The sequence below is a fragment of the Chondrus crispus genome, genomic scaffold (genome assembly GCF_000350225.1).
Source record: "Chondrus crispus Stackhouse genomic scaffold, scaffold_9, whole genome shotgun sequence".
In the NCBI taxonomy this organism is placed as follows: domain Eukaryota; phylum Rhodophyta; class Florideophyceae; order Gigartinales; family Gigartinaceae; genus Chondrus; species Chondrus crispus.
In genome coordinates, this window is record NW_005178873.1 from 160,133 (window position 1) to 178,635 (window position 18,503).

General features: G+C 47.3%; 2 protein-coding genes across 2 annotated transcripts; both read right to left on the bottom strand.

Annotated features, from left to right (window-relative positions):
* Window positions 1-11,653: 11,653 nt before the first annotated feature.
* CHC_T00009531001 (acyl-CoA oxidase) lies at window positions 11,654-13,672 on the bottom strand. Its single transcript, XM_005712213.1, has one exon. The coding sequence runs from the start codon at window positions 13,670-13,672 to the stop codon at window positions 11,654-11,656; it is 2,019 nt and encodes a 672-aa protein (XP_005712270.1).
* Window positions 13,673-13,845: 173 nt separating this feature from the next.
* CHC_T00007911001 (hypothetical protein) lies at window positions 13,846-14,214 on the bottom strand. The gene has a single exon (XM_005712214.1). The coding sequence runs from the start codon at window positions 14,212-14,214 to the stop codon at window positions 13,846-13,848; it is 369 nt and encodes a 122-aa protein (XP_005712271.1).
* Between the last annotated feature and the right edge of the window lie 4,289 nt (window positions 14,215-18,503).

Here is an 18,503-nt window from a genome sequence, read left to right on the forward strand (position 1 = left end):
CCGCGGCCTGATTAAACGTTGAAAACTATAGCATGTTAATGCTTGCGGATAAAAAAGTGGTCTAGGTATGCAAGAAATAAAACCAGACTATTCACCATTCTCGTGGAGTAATTGTTTGCATGGATTGCCATGGGGGACAGAAGCAAACCGACATTCTCAGATTGAATGCTTCTGTGTGGACGATATAGATGAGAGTATACTTACGGAGAGAGAAATTCGCCAATACACAAATGGAATGTAAAATTCTCACTCGCCTGAGCATGTAACGGTTGTAGGAGAAGCACAGTATGTATGTCTTTCTAATTTTACTTCGTGTGAACATACGGTGCGTGTCCTTCCCGAATGTACTGACTCCTCCATTCTTAAGAGGATGGCATAGAACTCCAATATAATTTCTATGCCATACCTGAAAGAATTGTCAAAGGAGGAGTACAGTATCCACTAGTATTAAAGAGGATGGTCTGGGAAATTGAAGGCATGGACATAAGCAATTGTATGGAGATTAGTTATAGAGTGAAAGGATAGTTTATTGTAGTCTAGCAGGTACTGCATTGTTCTAAGCTTCAACTACGATTTCTATAAAAGGCGCGGCGTTCGGATGGAGAAAGCAAAAGGGGCGAGGCACAACCACTCACTAACCCTGAGAGCCACTAAACCTGCAACCCCAAGTGTGTCCAACTTAAGAACCGCTTTGCAAAAACCATTCAACACAAGTAAGTCTCTCTGCTCATTTTATTAACCTTGCGCATCGGCGAAAGTGGTAGCATCGCCAAATCGATTCTAACCCTATTTTTACCAAACTTTTTGCAGTGTGCGAAATCAACACCAAAAGGACATATTACAAATGTCGCACAAGCAGGACCAATAGCGAGCCGGAACCCAATATCGTCGAAAAGGGCGAAATTACACTTCAGAGCCAATCTTCCTCGGCTAACAAGAGGGCACCACCACGGCCGGCTGAAAAAGAGTTAATTTTTAATATTGCACCGTGAAAGGGTGAGCACGACCTTGGGTCTACCTTCGAGCTACCTTCGGCTAATTTGGGACCGAATGGAGAGAAGTGCCCCACTTATCAACTTAACAAGCCGTACAACCAATCGTGGCAGGAGCACAACCGCTCCGAGTCTCACATAAGACACATTATTTTAAGCTGCAGATTCGGCCCTGCTGTCGAAAATCTTAACCGCGATCACTCTAATATCATTACAATAAAGTGCGATTTATGTCATAAGAACTATGTGGGATAACTCCTTTCCGCCCTGGGTTGGGTGAGAAGCGGAGGCTTTAGCGAGGGAGCACGCAGCGCGGACGCGACGCGCTAATTGAACCGATCGGACGAGCTCGCGAAATGGGAGTGGCTCACTGGCCGGTTACGCGCAGTCGCCCAGTGGTGCGTAAAAGGGAGCGACTGGTAACGGGTTAGAGGCCAGCGCGCGCGATAGACAACCAAAACGGACGTATGTAGGCGCGAAAGGGACGGGGGCACGCTTGCCCCAGTTTACTGATGGGGACGGGTGTGTCTTAACCTCTCAGAGGACGCCTCGGACACCTGTTCCAGTGTACAGTACCTGCCGCCTAGTGCGTACCAGGTACTGTCCGCAATTAAAAAACTAGGGCCTCAATTCCTGATTACCGCGCGGACGCTGCAGCTACACGTGTGTACTGTTCTACACACGCGCTGCTTATAGACTACCGCACGGATGCCACGTGTGCTAGCGTACACGCGGAATACTAGCAGACTACTGTACCGCTTGGCCGACACGTGCACTACGGTACACGTACGCCAGATTACGACCGCTCGGCACGCGCGCTCGCTACACGTGGGCAAAACCGGCCACGTGTATACCGTACACGGTCGTCCGATGACCTCCGCGCGCTCGCGCCGGTCATTATACTACAAACTACAGGAACGCCTTATTGTTCAACGCGCATAAGGTTGAAGACGAGCACCGCTGTGGGGGATCCGGTACCGACCGGTGTTGGTAAACGTAACGACCCGGAGGGAGATCCCGTAGGGGTGACCAGACGATACTGGAAGGACAGGGGATAACTCAGCTTGTACACGGGGTGCACGTACCGCCACGGGTGACAGGTGGCGACGGAATGGCCACGTGTACCGCCGTACGTATTACGTCTCGATAGGGTGCAGTAGACTAGAAGGTCCTACTGTATGGGTGTAGAAATTAGTGTAATAGGAGTGTCAGCCGGGGGAGTCCCAGCTAGCACACGTGGTGCGCGCTCTGCCACGAGTACAGGTGGCAGGAGCACAGCCACGTGTGCCGCTGTGCAGATTACTCCCCGGTGGAGTACAGCAGAGGTACTCCACTGTAGTGATCCAAAGTAGAAGTGGATCACTACTGTACTGCCCGGCCGCCGGAGGTCGACGTAGTTAGGGACCGAGGTAGTACGCCCCCAGAGTAAAAGGGGCAGCGACCCCTTTGGCCAGAACTGAGGAAAAAACTTGGAAGAAGCAGATCGTCTCGTGCGGGTTATTCTTGAGGGCCGCAAGCACACGCTCCCCAGTTTGGTCGTTCCACCGCCTGGTGGAAGCGTATGCCCATTGAGCCCTATCCCCTCCGGGGTCGCAATTCCACTCGCTCGTTTACCAGAATCATAACCGCCGCCCTCGCAGAGAGGTTGGTGGTGTTGTAATTTTACCGCTACCGTGGACACCCCCTCCGTGACGGGGTAAAACCGAACCAGAAGGATCCATATTATTACAACCGCCGCCGTGTAAAGGCATGGGAAGGTTTGACGAAGGTCAGAAGATGAAGGGCGTGATTGGACGGGACCAAGGTTACTAAACCGAGGAAAACGACCCCTGTGTACTATCGAAGACCTTGGGGCACTGGAAGAAATACTCCAAACGTTCCATTTAGCGGTATCGACTACAGTAGAGATTGTGCATTAAAAAATTGCCTTGTTTGAAAATTTCGAAATTGTCTTCTGTACACTATGGAGCCAGATTCAATAATCCAAATGCAAAATGAGATCAGCTCTCTCATTACAGGAGCAAATAGCTCAGACAAATCAAGCTGTTGCTATCGCCACCCAATCTATTTCTAACGTAAATACCACGAATAGCAATAGCAATAGACTTTTGTTAAAAACTGGCAAACCTGAAAAGTTCAACGGTGAAAATGCCCAAAGCTCGTTTAAAAGTATAGCAAATATTTTTGCAACGCACAGAAATACAATCGATGACAATACAAAAATCAACTATGCCGTAAGCTATATGACGGGTGAGGGACTGCAATGGTGGGAGTTAGCAAACCTAATGACAATGCTGTAACATCATATGATGAGTTTCAAAAAGAACTATTAAACTATTTTGAACCTGTAAACAGAGAGTTGACCGCAAGAAAAACGTTGAGTGATCTAAGACAAATAAGCAAGTTAACCTTAGTCCGGGAATATAATAGAGAGTTCTCAAGATGGCTCTTCCAGATCCCAAGTATGACATCTGCGCAACAGATATTCCACTACAGCCTGGGACTTAAGACCCGCACAAGAATCGAGGTCGAGCGGGCGGAACCACAATCATTACAAGACGCTATGAAAATTACCGATAGACTTGATAGTCTCTTCAATAGTGATCAGAACTACTTTGGATTCGCAAGATCAACGCCTAGTTTCTCCTCTGCGCCTACACCAATGCAAATTGGGAACATGCAACCGCGCAGGAGTACGAAACTATCCCCAGCAGAAAAATCGCGAAGAATTGAGCATAGGTTATGCTTCCTCTGTGGTAAACCAAACTGCATAGCCAGAAACAACTACAACAATCAGCGGCCTAAACCTAACGCGTTTGCCCAAAAGAAAAACTAGATGTTCCGTTAAATGAAGTCGGCACATTGGCGGGTAAATGTGCTATAGCCGAAGACAAAACTACAAAACACAAAAAAAGATAAAATACAAAAAGACAAAAAGACGCAGCATTCAAAAGAGAATAACGGTGAAGAGTACGTCAACTATGTACATTCTCACCATACAAGAAGAGGAGAAATACAAAGAGGCAAGCTCTACTAGTAATCAACGGAGAGCCTCCCCGTTACGGGAATTGTCGGCTGCATCTTGCACCTCAGGAGCAAGATGCAGCCGACAATTCCCATAGCACTATTCTGGTAGACAGTGGGTGCGAAGAAATAGTAATATCAAAAGCATATGCAGAGAAATTGAAGTTGAGAAAGGAGAATACTAACCTGAGTGCAGAACTATGGGACCGAACACTTGGTCCTCTGGAACAGTGGTACGAGAACCTTATCATACAAATTGGGGAAGCTACCATTACCGTACGGCTATACGTGGTGGACTGGATTGCTTACGACTTAATCCTAGGCAAGGCGTGGTTATCCGAAGCCAACCCTTTAACCGATTGGAAAATGAACCGTATGGTACTTAAACAAGAGGAAAGGTTAATATCTCTGGACGTAGAGGCTCATAGGCTTAGGAAAGCCCGCTTGACATACATGCCTACGAGTAAACAGTTCGTGAGGTTAGCGAAAAAGCAGAAAAGCACCATGTATCATGTCGTATTGCAACCTTCTCAAGAGGAAGGAGAAAATACAATAGAGACTAGTGAAAAGGACGATTACATGAAACAGTTAGACAGAATCCTGGGAGAATACAGATGCGTATTGCCGCAGGATCTGCCTAAAGGATTGCCTCCGAAAAGATCCGTTGAAATGATAATAGACTTAGAAAAGGATGCAAGACCCAAAACGGGTCCCATCTATAAACGTTCAAGAAAAGAGCTGGAAGAAATGAAGAACCAGCTAGAAGAAGCCCTTGAAAATGGATTCATACGCCCAAGTATATGTCCTTGGGGTAGCCCTGTCTTGTTCAATCCAAAGAAATACGGTGGCCTAAGAATGTGCATCGATTATCGAGCACTCAACAAACAGACTATTAAGAACCAGGTACCCTTACCTAGAATCGATGAAGTATGGTATCGGGTAGGAGGATCGAAATACTTCTCTACCATTGATATTAAGATCTGGGTATCATCAAATAAAGTTGAGGGATGCTGATATCAAAAGACAGCATTCCGGACTAGATATGGTCAATACGAATACCTAGTAACGCCCTTTGCATTAACAGGGGCCCCTGGATGCCTCCAGACCCTCATGAACAATATCTTCAGACCACACCTAGATAATTTTGTCCTTGTCTACTCAGACGACATCCTTATCTACAGTAAAACGAAAGAGGATCATCTGAACCATCTTAGGACAATACTGCAAATATTGAAGGAGCATCAACTATACGGAAAGCTTTCAAAGTGTAAATTCCTTTGTCATAATCTTGAGTACCTTGGTCACATAATAAGTGAGAATGGTATTCAAGTGAACCCAAAGAACATTGAAGCTGTTCAAAAATGGGAAGCTCCTCGCAATGTAAAGCAAATTCAAAGCTTTCTTGGTCTTTGTAACTACTCCCAGAGATTTGTAAAGAACTTGGCGACGATAGCAACTCCTTTATCTAATCTAACAAGAAAATATACACTTTTTCAGTCGGGGCCATCTCAAAAAGGAGCATTTGAAGAACGGAAGAGCAAACTAACAGGGGCTCCCGTACTTCGATACGCAGACCCCAGTTTACCGTATGAAGTAGCTTCTGACGCATCTCAAACAGGTGTTAGTGCTGTCTTGAAGCAAACTGAAGAAACCGGATGCCGTCCAGTTGCATACGCTTCACGGAAACTGAATAAAGCAGAACAAGGATACAGTACACATGAAAGAGAACTTGTTGCTATTGCGTACTCTTTACAAACTTGGAGACCATACCTACACGGCTCAAAATTTAAGATACTGACTGACTATCCTCCAATAAAATACTATATAATACTTGGACTCACAACGAACCTTCTCTTGAAAACAAGCCCGATGTGTTGAATTCATGCAAGACTTTGACTACCACATTGATTACATCAAAGGAAAGCAGAATACAGTAGCTGATGCATTATGGAGACAGTATCAGGAGGTGCATCAGACATCGGCCAGTGTTGTGAAACAATTGATGGCATTCACACTTGTGAAGGTGGATGAAAATATTCTCAAAGCCTTGAACGAGAGTACAGAAAGGACCCAGATTTCAAGAATGCGTTTGAAAACCCAACTGCTCCGTTCAGTAAGAACAAAAACCGCCTTTACTTTGAGAATAGGCTCTGTATTCCGAAAGGAAAGATCAGAGAAATCGTGTTGCACGACAATCACGAATCTCTCCTAGGTGCACATCGAGGATTCAAAAAGACCTTACAAGATGTCAGGCATTTTTATTGGCCTGGCATGAACAAAGAACTACATGAATACATCAAGGCATGCCCAAAGTGTCAAGAAGCCAAAAGCCTAACCCAGAGTAAACTGGGAAAATTTAGACCATTTCCTCCACCACTAAAGAAATGGGAACAGATATCTATGAACTTCATATTCGATCTCTCGAGGACAAATACGAACAAAACTGCTGTACCTGTCGTTGTGGACTAACTCTCGAAACACACACATTTTATTCCAATTGAATCAAACCATACTGCCAAAGATACAGCAGAGGTGTTCTACAACGAAATATACAAACATCACGGCCTTTCAAGAATGATAATATCGGATCGTGACACGAGATTCACAAGTACTTTATGGAAGGAAATCATGAATTCATAAGTTTAACTTGACTCGTAGTAGCTTAAGCTACTACGAGTCAAGTTAAACTTATCAACCGCCTTCTATCCTCAAACTGATGGAAAATCAGAAAGGGCACTCAGAACATTGCAAGGAATGCTACGTTGCTTTGTAAGCTATATGCAAAGAGTCTGGAGTAAACACCTACCAGGAATCGAGTTTGTGTACAACAATCACATAAGTGACACAACTAAGCAAACGCCTTTTTCGTGGAGTATAGTCAACACCCACACTCTGTTTCTGACGTCCTCCACTCTGACGGGTCAGAAACACTTACTGTGACCACACAAAGGTGTTTCGAGAACATAAGAAGAGCCAATGAAATAGCAAAGCTGTCCATCACTGCGTCGAACGAACGAAACGCTGAACAAGTCAATAAACATAGAAAAGATCATTCATTTCACCTAGGGGACCAAGTAATGCTCTCTACGAAGAACTTACCACTCAAGACTGGAAGAAGCAAAAACGTATCACCGAAGTATATTGGACCATTCGAAGTCATCGAAATCCTAGCATCGGGAAACGCATACAAATTGCAATTACCAGAGAAACATCAAAATCTTCACCCTACATTCCACATATCCCTTCTCAAGCCATACTACATGATCAAAATAGAAGAACTATCGGCCTCGAGTCTACATTTCAGACCGAAGATGGGACGCCGCCTACAATTGAAATCATTTCCGACTGCAGCACTCAAGACTCTATCGAACTCTTAGTATCAGAAAACTCAGGAAACGTATTTCAAAACGAATGGATTGATGAACAAGACCTTCCAAGCCACAAGCCTACTATTCAACGTTCCTTCGACTCCATCACCTACTACCCACCGCCAAGCTTATTCGAGGACGAATAATCATCGTAAAGGGGGAGCAGTTGTAACGGTTGAAGGAGAAGCACAGTATGTATGTCTTTCTAATTTTACTTCGTGTGAACATACGGTGCGTGTCCTTCCCGAATGTACTGACTCCTCCATTCTTAAGAGGATGGCATAGAACTCCAATATAATTTCTATGCCATATCTGAAAGAATTGTCAAAGGAGGAGTACAGTATCCACTAGTATTAAAGAGGATGGTCTGGGAAATTGAAGGCATGGACATAAGCAATTGTATGGAGATTAGTTATAGAGTGAAAGGATAGTTTATTGTAGTCTAGCAGGTACTGCATTGTTCTAAGCTTCAACTACGATTTCTATAAAAGGCGCGGCGTTCGGATGGAGAAAGCAAAAGGGGCGAGGCACAACCACTCACTAACCCTGAGAGCCACTAAACCTGCAACCCCAAGTGTGTCCAACTTAAGAACCGCTTTGCAAAAACCATTCAACACAAGTAAGTCTCTCTGCTCATTTTATTAACTCTGCGCACCGCTAAAGAGCAGGTGTGTTCGTGCTGCCCAGTTCTTTGACATAATGTAGCTTTCTAAAAAGCTAATTCGTACTGAAACCTGTCAGCATGCATTTTACGAATAAAGCGCTAGACGATTATCAGATTTCGCGGTACAGTGCCTCCTACGATATAGTTCAGATATTACGCCTGGAACAATTCTGCAAATAACTCGTGAGTAAATCACCCCCGCAATTGCGGAAATGTGTTTCCGAAACGTAGAAACAAATTCCCAAATTTTGATTTACGCCGACGGTCCCGTGATGGAATCATGAGTATTACTAAGGGTACACTGCTGGGAGGGCGGCTTGCTTGTTCCTGCAGCAACCTGCAGCAACCATGAAAAGGGGAAGGCAGCGCGACTTTTCGAGGCGAGCAGTGCAAGCGCGGGCACTTCAGCTTGGGACAGTGTTGTCATTCCTTGCCAGAAGGCGCCGCACGAACCCTTCATCAGCCTTTGCAAGCACAGCATCCCTCACAATCATCGCGCAGCAGTTTCACCAGAAAGAGGAGGAGTTTCGCAAGCAGCTGCTTGCGCGAAACCGCATCGCCACATCAGAATTCTCCTTCAATTTTAACGGCCTGAGCGATGCGGACAGCGTGCTATTCTTCCGCCTTTCCAAAGGCGACGTCGTTCGGATGATGAGTGCGTTTGCATGGCCTAATTCGCGTATGCATACAGCTCGTTTGAGGTATGGGGTCTACCCTATGCTGTCCACCTGCATCATACTACGTCGGTTAGCATCTCCATCTCGTTGGAAAGAACTCGGAGTCTTCTTTGGCAAGCATGCTCCTCAGCTCTCTGAAATCTTTTGGGAAGGAATAGAGCAGCTCCTGGAAGAACGTCAACAACTGCTCACTGGAAAAATGGATTCAGTGTTCGTACAAGGTAGAATACAAGAGTACGCGACACGTATACACGATAAAAGTAGTGGTTTAACTAACTGCGTTGGTTTTATAGATGGAACCGTACTGGGAATTGCCAGACCTACTGGATACGACTCTCAAATGGTTGCCTACAACGGACACAAGCGTAAGCACGGGTTGAAGTACCAGGCTGTGAATAGCCCTGACGGATTGATCCTTCATGCGTTTGGACCTGTTGAAGGAAGGAGGCACGACTGGACTTTGTACGTGCGAAGTGGCATCGACGAAGAATTGGGAATCTTGATGCAGATGGGGGGAAGGCAGTACTGCTTGTATGGTGATTCTGGATATAGCCGAAGGTGGTTCTTGGAAGTTCCGTATCAAGGCAGTGCGCTGTCAACACAGCAGCGAGCGTTCAATAAGGCCATGTCAAAAGTCCGCATAACTGTCGAGTGGATTTTCAAGGAGGTAAAGCTCTACTTCTCGACGTTGGACTGCAAGCGCAAGATGAAGATTCTTCAAGCTCCTGTAGGGTCCCTCTACCTGGCCAGGCTTCTCATCCTCAACATGTGCAACTGCATATACCCCAACCAGATCAGCCAGTACTTCGAGTGTGCTCCCCCTTCCCTTCAGGAGTACCTGGAGCACAAAGACAATTAGGCGCGGGAGAACGAGGAGTGAGGACCAAGTCCAGCGAATGCGAGGGACGAGCTTTCAGCGGACTCGGTACCCAGTTTTGTGTTTTGCATTAGTCAACAGGAACAACACAAAAGAGCCAAAAGTCACGAAGTGTTTACTTCTTGCTAAGAGCCGCCGCGATCGTTTCCATCATGAGCTTAAACTTAGCAAGCTCCAACTCCTGCGTTTTCGTACGCTCTTCCGCGCGTTCCTCGCGCTCCTGCTGCCGCTCCATTCTATCGGTATCCGCGCGTTCGCGCTCGAAGGTCAGACGCTCGCGCTCCAGGGCAATTCGCGCGAGGTCAGCATCGCGAAGGTTGACCCCAAACGAAGCAAGGCCGTTTACAGGTATGTTGCTAACGGCTCGCATCTTTGACTTCTTCGCAGGTCGACCAACCGCCACTTCGCCATCACTATCACTGTGGACCTCCATCGTCTCCTCCGACTTTCGCTTCGTGGCAACTACCATCAGCGCGTTCCCGATACGTTCCTTCTCAGCGTCGCGCTGGCGTTGCGCGTCTTTGTCGGCCGTCTTCTCTGCTGCTATGTCGTCCCTCTTCTGCCGCATTTCCATGAGCAGCTCATCCATCTCCCCAACGTCACCCCCAACCCCCGACATCTTCTGGTTCGCGTTGTCCGCCTTGTCGAACTGCTCCTGGATCCGCTTGTAGCGGTCGCGCACGCTCTTCCAGGTGACCGGGGCGACAACGACGGCGTTGGAGTTACAGCGTCCGGCGGCCTGCTCGAAGCGCGCTCGCGTTTCGCCGTACGTGGCGACGTGTGCGTTCGCCGCAGCGACCTCACGCACAACGACGAGGTCCTCGCTAGGCGAGAAGCGCGACTGCCGGCCGGGCTTCGACTTGCTAGGCGTGGTGTCGGCGGCCGGCTTGGATGCATCGGCGGTGGGCTTGGGGCTGGACGGAGTGTCGATGATGACTGTAGCCATGGCGCGGTGAGGGAGGATCGGGGGAGGATCGGGGTGCTGGTGACTCATTTTGTGGGTGATTCATGCCCTGAGGGGTTGACGATGGCGGCGAGTCCTACCTATTTTGGCGCGCATGCCCGTGGAATTGCTCACGTCAATTGCAGTTGGGTATTCTGTAAGGTCCCACTATTCAGCAATTAACGTCACGAGTGATTTGCAGAATTCTGCAACTATTTACACCTGTAATACGTATTGCAGAATTTTGGAAAAATCATTGCAGAAATACCCAGGCGTAATCTCTCTAGTGCTATAGCGTGACATACCTCTAGCTATGGCACTATTGGGGAGATGGCACTATATAAAGGAGGCTCAAATACATATATTTGGGGACAAAGCACACTGCTAACACAAACACAAGAAAGCCTGTATAACACAACTAAATAACTTCATCCTTTGAGTACTGAACCATGAGCTTATGATAACCTGTGCCAGAGGGTGAGCCGTAGCACTATATAGAGGGAAGCACTACTAAAGTAGGCACTATTGAGCGACCCCCCCTGTATTGCACCCACCCCCCGCCAAAAATAAATAAATAAAACGCAAAGAAGAATGTGCCCAGGCGGGACAGGGTTCTCGCGCAAAGGGGAATGGCATTGGGGCGGGGGTGGCGGGTGTGGGCGTGTTGTTAGACCTTCTCAAGACCTCCAGGTGCCTTCGCCGGTGTACTCGTCAAATAGCTCTTCGTGAGCAGCCGTTCTTGAAAACAGACAAGTGTACAGAACGCCGCTTAAATGCTGTCCTCTACTGCGTGGGCACCTTTGTCATGACCTCTCGCACCGACCCATCACGCCTCAAAAACTATTGCAGGCAAGGTCATCTTGATGAAGATTGCTGTTTATAAACCAAGCAGTGGGATGCTCTCGGTATACGTGTAATCAGAAAGACGGGATCAGATACGATATTATGAGCGCAAGCGCAAAAGAGGGCAGTTTTCGATCATGCGAGGCGAAACAGCCGAGACGAGTTTGATAGCAACTATGCAGCTGTATTTATATGGGTCTCATTCACTACTTGTATACAAGCCTATCTACCTCTATCCTTCCGTGCTTCGCCTATGCGCGAAGCCCTACAGCCTCCCCTTGCTATTATGCGCAACGTAATCGAAAGCAATCGGTGCTAGCAGATGCGGCGGGTATCCAAACGACTCTACCAGTGTCAGCACGTGGGGTCTGAGCGTCCCGCAAAACCGCCCCACATTCGTGTGCATCATCTGTGCCTCAGCCACCGACACCGCCCCGCACCTCAAGAACACGGGCTGCTCATCCACCGTTCTCGCGGTATGCAGTGCCCCGCAAAGGCTCAGCATGTCTGCCAGCTCCGTCTCGCCGCGTCGTTGCAAATCGCTTAGCGTATGATGGAACAGCTCCACCATCAGTAGCTCCACGTGCGCTCGACCGGCATCCTCCACGAGCACCGCGCAATGGTTGAATGCTTTGAGCGGCGTCAGTCCCGCTGCTGTCCGCTTCTGCAGATCGGCGGCCAGCATTGCGAACAATGCTGCCTCGCGCCGCCGCATCACCGTCAGCGCGAATGCCGCAGACCTCGGGTCCATGCCTGACAAGTTCATCTTTTTCAGCCCCTCTGCGTCCTTGAGATACGCAAAGTGCCCCCGAAAGTTGCCCCCGCTCTGGATGCCCTTCATGAACTCGCTAAACACCGTCTTGGTCACCGCTTGCAGCAGGACGTGGTTGTCGCCCTCGTACGTCAGGGCCACGTCGTGCGAGGTCTTCATCGGGCCAATCCGGTTTTCCGATTTGTACCCCTGCCCGCCGCACGCTTCGCGCGCCTCCTGCAGCGTTTGCAGTGAGTGCCATGAGATGAGGGCCTTGAATCCGGAGCTCCACACGTGCAGTTCGCGTCCGAGATCTCCTCGTTCCCACTTGGCTTTGAGATGGTTTAGCACTAGCTGCATCACGAACGTCGTCGCTAGCGGCGGGATCAGCCGCGCCTGGTACGCCGGGTAGTCCATCAGTCGGGTCTCCTCCTGCCCCGGTGGCCCGAATGCCTTGCGCGAGAGGCCGTACCGGATCGCGATGGATAGGGCCAGCTTGGCTTGGACGAGGGACCCTGCGGACACGCTGACGCGTCCGCCAGAGAGCGACGCGAGAGAGGCGCCGAAGCGCTCATCGGCAGACTTGAAGTTTGAGGTGAACGTGCCGTCACGGGACACTTGCGAATGGCGGCGGAGAAGGTGGTCATGGGGAACCCTCACGTTAGAAAACCACATGCGACCGTTATCTACGCCGTTGAGACCGTTTTTGGCGCCGCAGTCGCCGATAGTTACACCTGGGACGGTAGTGCCATCTTCGTTGCGAATGCGGACTAGGAATGGATGCACTCCGTGGCAGACACCTTGGACGTAGAGCTGTGCGAATAAGGCGGTCCATCGTGCCGATTGGAAGGCGCCACCGATCCAGTACTTTTGGGCTTCTTCGCAGGGTGTGTTGACTATGAATGTTTGGGAGGGGATATCGTAGACGGCCTTAGTTTGGATGCCCTTGACGTTGGATCCATGTCCTAGCTCCGTCATGGCAAAGCACCCGAGCATCTGGCAGTTCTCGATCATGGGCGCCCACTTTGCGGACTGCTCGTCGTCACCCATCATGCTGACGGTCCCTCCAAAAAGTCCGTAATGGACCCCCATTTTAATCTCCATGCTGTGCTCCATAGCACCCACAGACTCAAGGGTGGCTTCATACCGCTGGCGTCCCTCGGCCGTAAAATTCTGCAGCGTCTTGTGAAAAACGCCGGTCTTTGCAATGAGGCGCCACCTCTGTATGGTGCGTGCCCTCTGCTCGGCGAGGGATTCATTGTATCGCGGGAAGAAGACCGGGTTTTTGAACAGCTCGTAGAAGCTGTCGCGGAGCTCAAAATTGTTCATATCGAGAAGTTCGCGCATCTTCTTAATGTCGAAGACGGGGCGAGATGCGACTACCCCTGGGGGGAAGGGATTGACGCCGTTCCGCTTCTGGGCTTCCGCATCTGCGATCCACTGGCGATTGGGAAGGGCAGATGTGAAATTGCGCACGGAGGGGGCGTTGAACTCGGCCTCGAGACGTTGGAATGTGGCATCGGAAATGTTCATTTCGAGAAGGTAGGTTGTAGCAAAAAGATGAGTTTTGTTGAGAGCTTCTGTAGTCTTGCTAAGTAATGGAGAAGCTTCCTGAGGACGGGTGGAAGACTCCCTTTATACCAGTTGAACAGACATGGGACATCTTGCGAAGAACCGTGTTATGGAAGAGATGTGCCTTTTTCCGGTCATATTTTTTCGAGACTAGCCCCCATCATGGTCAGCGTCGTTCCATGCCAAGCCAAGTACAGAAACACGAATACCGCCGTAGTCATGTAGAATTCTCGCATTGCTCGCAATTGAAATCCTTGAATTGTGTCCAGGCAATGCGGGATAAATGTGCTTGCTGCGTGCAGAATAGCATTAGCTAACAAGCAGCAAGATGTTCGAAGTATCATCACGACAGGGCACCAATAAAGCAACACAAGCTGGATGCGGCCGACGAGGAGGTGGGGAACGAGTGTGAAGGCGGAGGACGGTGGACCAAAATGCACAGCCACCCAGGTCCATCTGCATGGCCCGGCACAGTGCACACCACATTCACAATCAACCGACATGAGAGCAATGCCTCAAGCTTCGCTCCAGATATTTGCTCATCCGGATTGAATCACAGTAATTAATGGGAAGCTTTTCACGTCGTAGCTTCTCGTCCAATAGGTGGCGTGAGATGCGCCCAGATGTGCATGCGGTCATCGAATCAAAGTGCAGTATTATGATCTTGTCACGCCCATGACGTGCCTGTATCATACCGAGGGCAACGGCCAAAACTTCCACAAGCTGCTGACGGGGTCTGCTGACCAGTGCCTGCCTCTGGGACAGCACTCTGCGTCCGCCATATCACACTTTTCGATCGTGTCATGCACTCTTTTTTTCTCGGGCAAGCAGCAAAGTGGTTCCGATACCATGATGCGCGAATCTACCAACGAGAGGCGCTCTTGTCAAACGTCTTGGAACACGCTGTTTCATCAACCACTGGTAGACGTTTCACACGCAGGGTTCGAACACGTTTTCGGTCGTGGGAGTATGAAAAAATGCTGCGATTGTGTCAAGGCCCCGAGTTATATGTTTACGTGCGTGTAAACATTCTTGGTATCCTGTATCCAGGCATGTACAGCAGTTGATGGCGTTCGTTATTCCCTGCAGTTTCTATTTGGCAGTTCCAGTATAATACCAGCCAAACTTCCAAGCGTAGCACTACGTGTAGTGGGCACGACACTGTTGTCCGTCACATTACATTCTGATCCTTCTATTGGGCTTGCAGTGGTCCAAGAAGGAAAAATGCAGGGCTGTTGCTGAGAGCAAAAAAAAAACATGCGCAGTCCAAAGCGTAAATTCTGCGGCAGCATTCTGCTCAGTTTTCATTGTTGTCTTCCGAAAAAGAAGAAAAAAAACAATCCTTGAAAGCTTTCCACCTTCCATTTCCATCTTCTTGGATAATTTTCGAACTTCCTACTTCGTCCTGCCAGAAATCTGCTCTGCTTTAAATCATGAACGGCGTTCGAGATGCAGGTGTCTCTCTGGCTAGTGTCTATCAGACCGTTAGTCCCCATATGAGGACAAAAGTTATTTTATGTTTTCTAGACAAGGCAAACCGCTAGATCTCTTCTGTTTTTGAAACTAGAAGGCTATCACCGCAGATAAAACAATTTGCTCGTCGATTCTAGCGAACACGAACTCGCTGTTGCACATAAAGGTGTTCAATGAAAAGATCGGCTTACAGTAATCATTTTTCTTAAAGCTAATTTTAAAAAGGGCATAAAGACATTGCGTAGAGTGCTTTTTTATTCGGTTCTAATTTAGAAAAATGTACAAAACCCAGTCAATCTACCAATGAAAAATGGAAACCGTGGCCATCAAAGTTGAAAAGAAATAAAATTCGCAGCTTTTTATGCTATGATAACGCTTGGTCGGATAGGCACTAGACGACAGGCGATTTGCCTCATATGAGGCCAGCTTTTTGTGCCTAAATATATTAAATATAAACTTTGGAAACTCATTTTAACAACCTTTTTTTAACAAACTTGCCTCGGCCATGACAACTCGCAGAACATCAGGATATCAGTTTTGAACACACTGAAGAATTAAGAATCTTATGGTGTTTGAGTTTCAGGTTTCTTCCTTAAACGGGCGGTTTGGTTTCGAAGTTATCAAACCAAATTGTTTCAATGATGCTCAAAAATTTTCCGTGCCAGGCATTTCTAAAAACAACCGGAAAGTACGTGAATTTATCACCAAAAAGGTCTCCTTCTGCGATGCAGAGGTCAAGTGTGATGGCGAAAGGTATCCATGGTCTTCTTATTGTGAATAAACACAAGTCCAGAAAAAGTAAGTAGAAACGTATCCTCATGACGGTCCTTTAACCACATATTTGGCCAGATGTCATCTAGACACAAGAGGCACGTTAAAGCTAAGCCCTTTTTTAATAATAGCAGAGATTTTTGGTCACCCCACTGTAACATGATACTGTATATGGGAATGGCTTTTTATCCGATCTGATTTCTTCTTTGAAATGGGTCTAGAGACGCTTGCGTGCAGAATAACTGATGTCTAGTGACTATCCGACCAAGAGTTATCACAGCATAAAAAGCTGCGAATTTTATTTCTTTTCAACTTTGATGGCCACGGTTTCTATTTTTCCTTTGTAGATTGACTGGTTTAATTTTTTTCTGAAGTTAGAACCGAACAGGAAGCACTTAAGCCCATGTTTCTATGCTACTGGTACAAAAATTAGCTTAAGGAAAAATACTTCCTGTTGGCCAATATATTCTTTTGTACACCTTTGTTTGCATCAACAAGTTTGTTTTCGCTAGAATCGACAAGCAAATGCTTTACCTGTGGTAATGGCCCTCTGGTTTCAAAAAACAGAAGTGAAATCGCGAGCTGGGTTGTCTAGAAAAAATAAAACAATTTTTGTCCTCATATGAGTACTAACGGTCGGATACACACTAGAGGGCCTCAGTATGCCTCAATTGAGGTCGGCCGTCTCAGTGCCAGAAACAGTCAGTTTTATCTACTAATTTAGAAGTTTAATTGTTAGACCACTTGTAATCCAAATTCTTGGCAACAAAACCTTGCAGAGTAACAGAAAATAATTTTTGTAGCATAAAAGACAAAGAATGCAATAAAGTTTATAAACTTTGAGCTGGGTTTTTAAAATTGGTGTTTAGTTTCAAAGATACCAAAAGAATCAAAGGGTTTCAAAGACTAGAAAAGGTGACTGATCGCAAAAACCTAACTCAAAATATATGTGAAGAACGAGTAGGCCACACACTGGGAAATTTTTGACCGTCACTGGCAAATGTGTTTTACTATTTATATGGAGCAAATTTAATTGGAGATATAGGAGGTTGAAAAAGTGATCTCAGTTGAGGTCGTTGATCACCAAGACACCGGATTGCCATTTTGTCAGTAGTTTTATCAACTAGAGTATTTGAACTTTATGATTCACTTGAAAGCAGTAGCAATGTCATTTTTCTCTCAAATGCATTTTAAAAAAGTACCTCGGACAATTCATCGCTCTTTATTCTCATCTGGAAGCGATGGTGCGACTTTAAATACGATTCGGAATGTGATTTTGTCAACAGCGTCGAGGCATCTTAGCTCAGTGGTTATGGCGTGCTGGGTCATACAAACCACTGCCCCTGAGTCAGTGGGTTCGATTCTAGGTGGCGGGTCGCAACCGCAGGTTAGAATTGGGCGACTCAGGGATGCCCACCTTCTTTTTTTTTTTAGTTTAAACGCATTTTTATTATTTTCCTGCAAAGCTCTCTTCTAAAGTGTTGGAATAGACAGTATGGTCTGTACAGTATAGAACGATTCAAACGACATTGATGATGAGATACCTGGATTTGCTGTAAAGGTAGATGTTACAAGAATATAGGTTTGCTGCGTTGTTCCATTGAGTTGGGCCAATTAATGTCTTTCATTGTATCTGTTGGTATAGAGGCACTGAAATATTCAGATCTTGATTTAATATATAGAAGAGATGTGCATGCGGTACAGACATTTCTATTTTGACGGGAAGGAGTGTGTGTGTGTGTCAGCATTCGGTAGTTGTGTAATAGTTGCCGAGATGTGTTGCCACAGTGATAGTATAGTAATTTTATGATGCTGTAACGTCGACGCATTAATGGTGTTTTCTTTTGTCTTTCCAAGACTTGGTTGAACACAATTGTTCCGAACGTAGATTGTCTCTATAGAAATGAGGTTTAAAAAGAATAAGAAAAGAGGGATATCGAATCCGCTGGACAAATGTGTTAAGTCTGAAGAGTTATTTTTGTACCATGCACGGGCACGGCAGATGATGCGTGGGTGGGTGTGATACGAGAGCGAGTGAAGTAAGTTGAATGTTGTTTGAACGGCAGTAGAGTAGTGCACGTCAGTATTCACAACGCAGAGTTGGTATCCGTTCTCTGACATGGCACTGCTATGACTTTGGAGCAGCACTTTGACCAGTAAAGCGAAGGTATAATTGTACAGCGACATGTGTGGCACGCAGTGGGACAGAGGAGAGGAGGGACGGAAATTTTTTTACAGTGGTGAGCACTGAAATGTGAGATGCAAATAATGTGGTGTGAGGTGCAAGAGGTACAGTATGATAGTGTATTGTACAAAAAGACTTTTTACTTGCAAAAGGACACAGCAGGGAGGGTCCACTTTTCATTGACGCTTCGCCTTCTTCTTCGAAGGTTCCTTCGGTGCATCGCACCTGGAGCACTTGTTCTGTCTGATATGGTTCATCTGGCCGCAGTTGGGGCACGCGCGCAGCACTCGCAGCTTGCCGTGGCGCGCGCTTGCCAGAGCGGCGGCAGCGTGCGGCGGCAGTGGGGCGGCGGGGGTGGGGTGG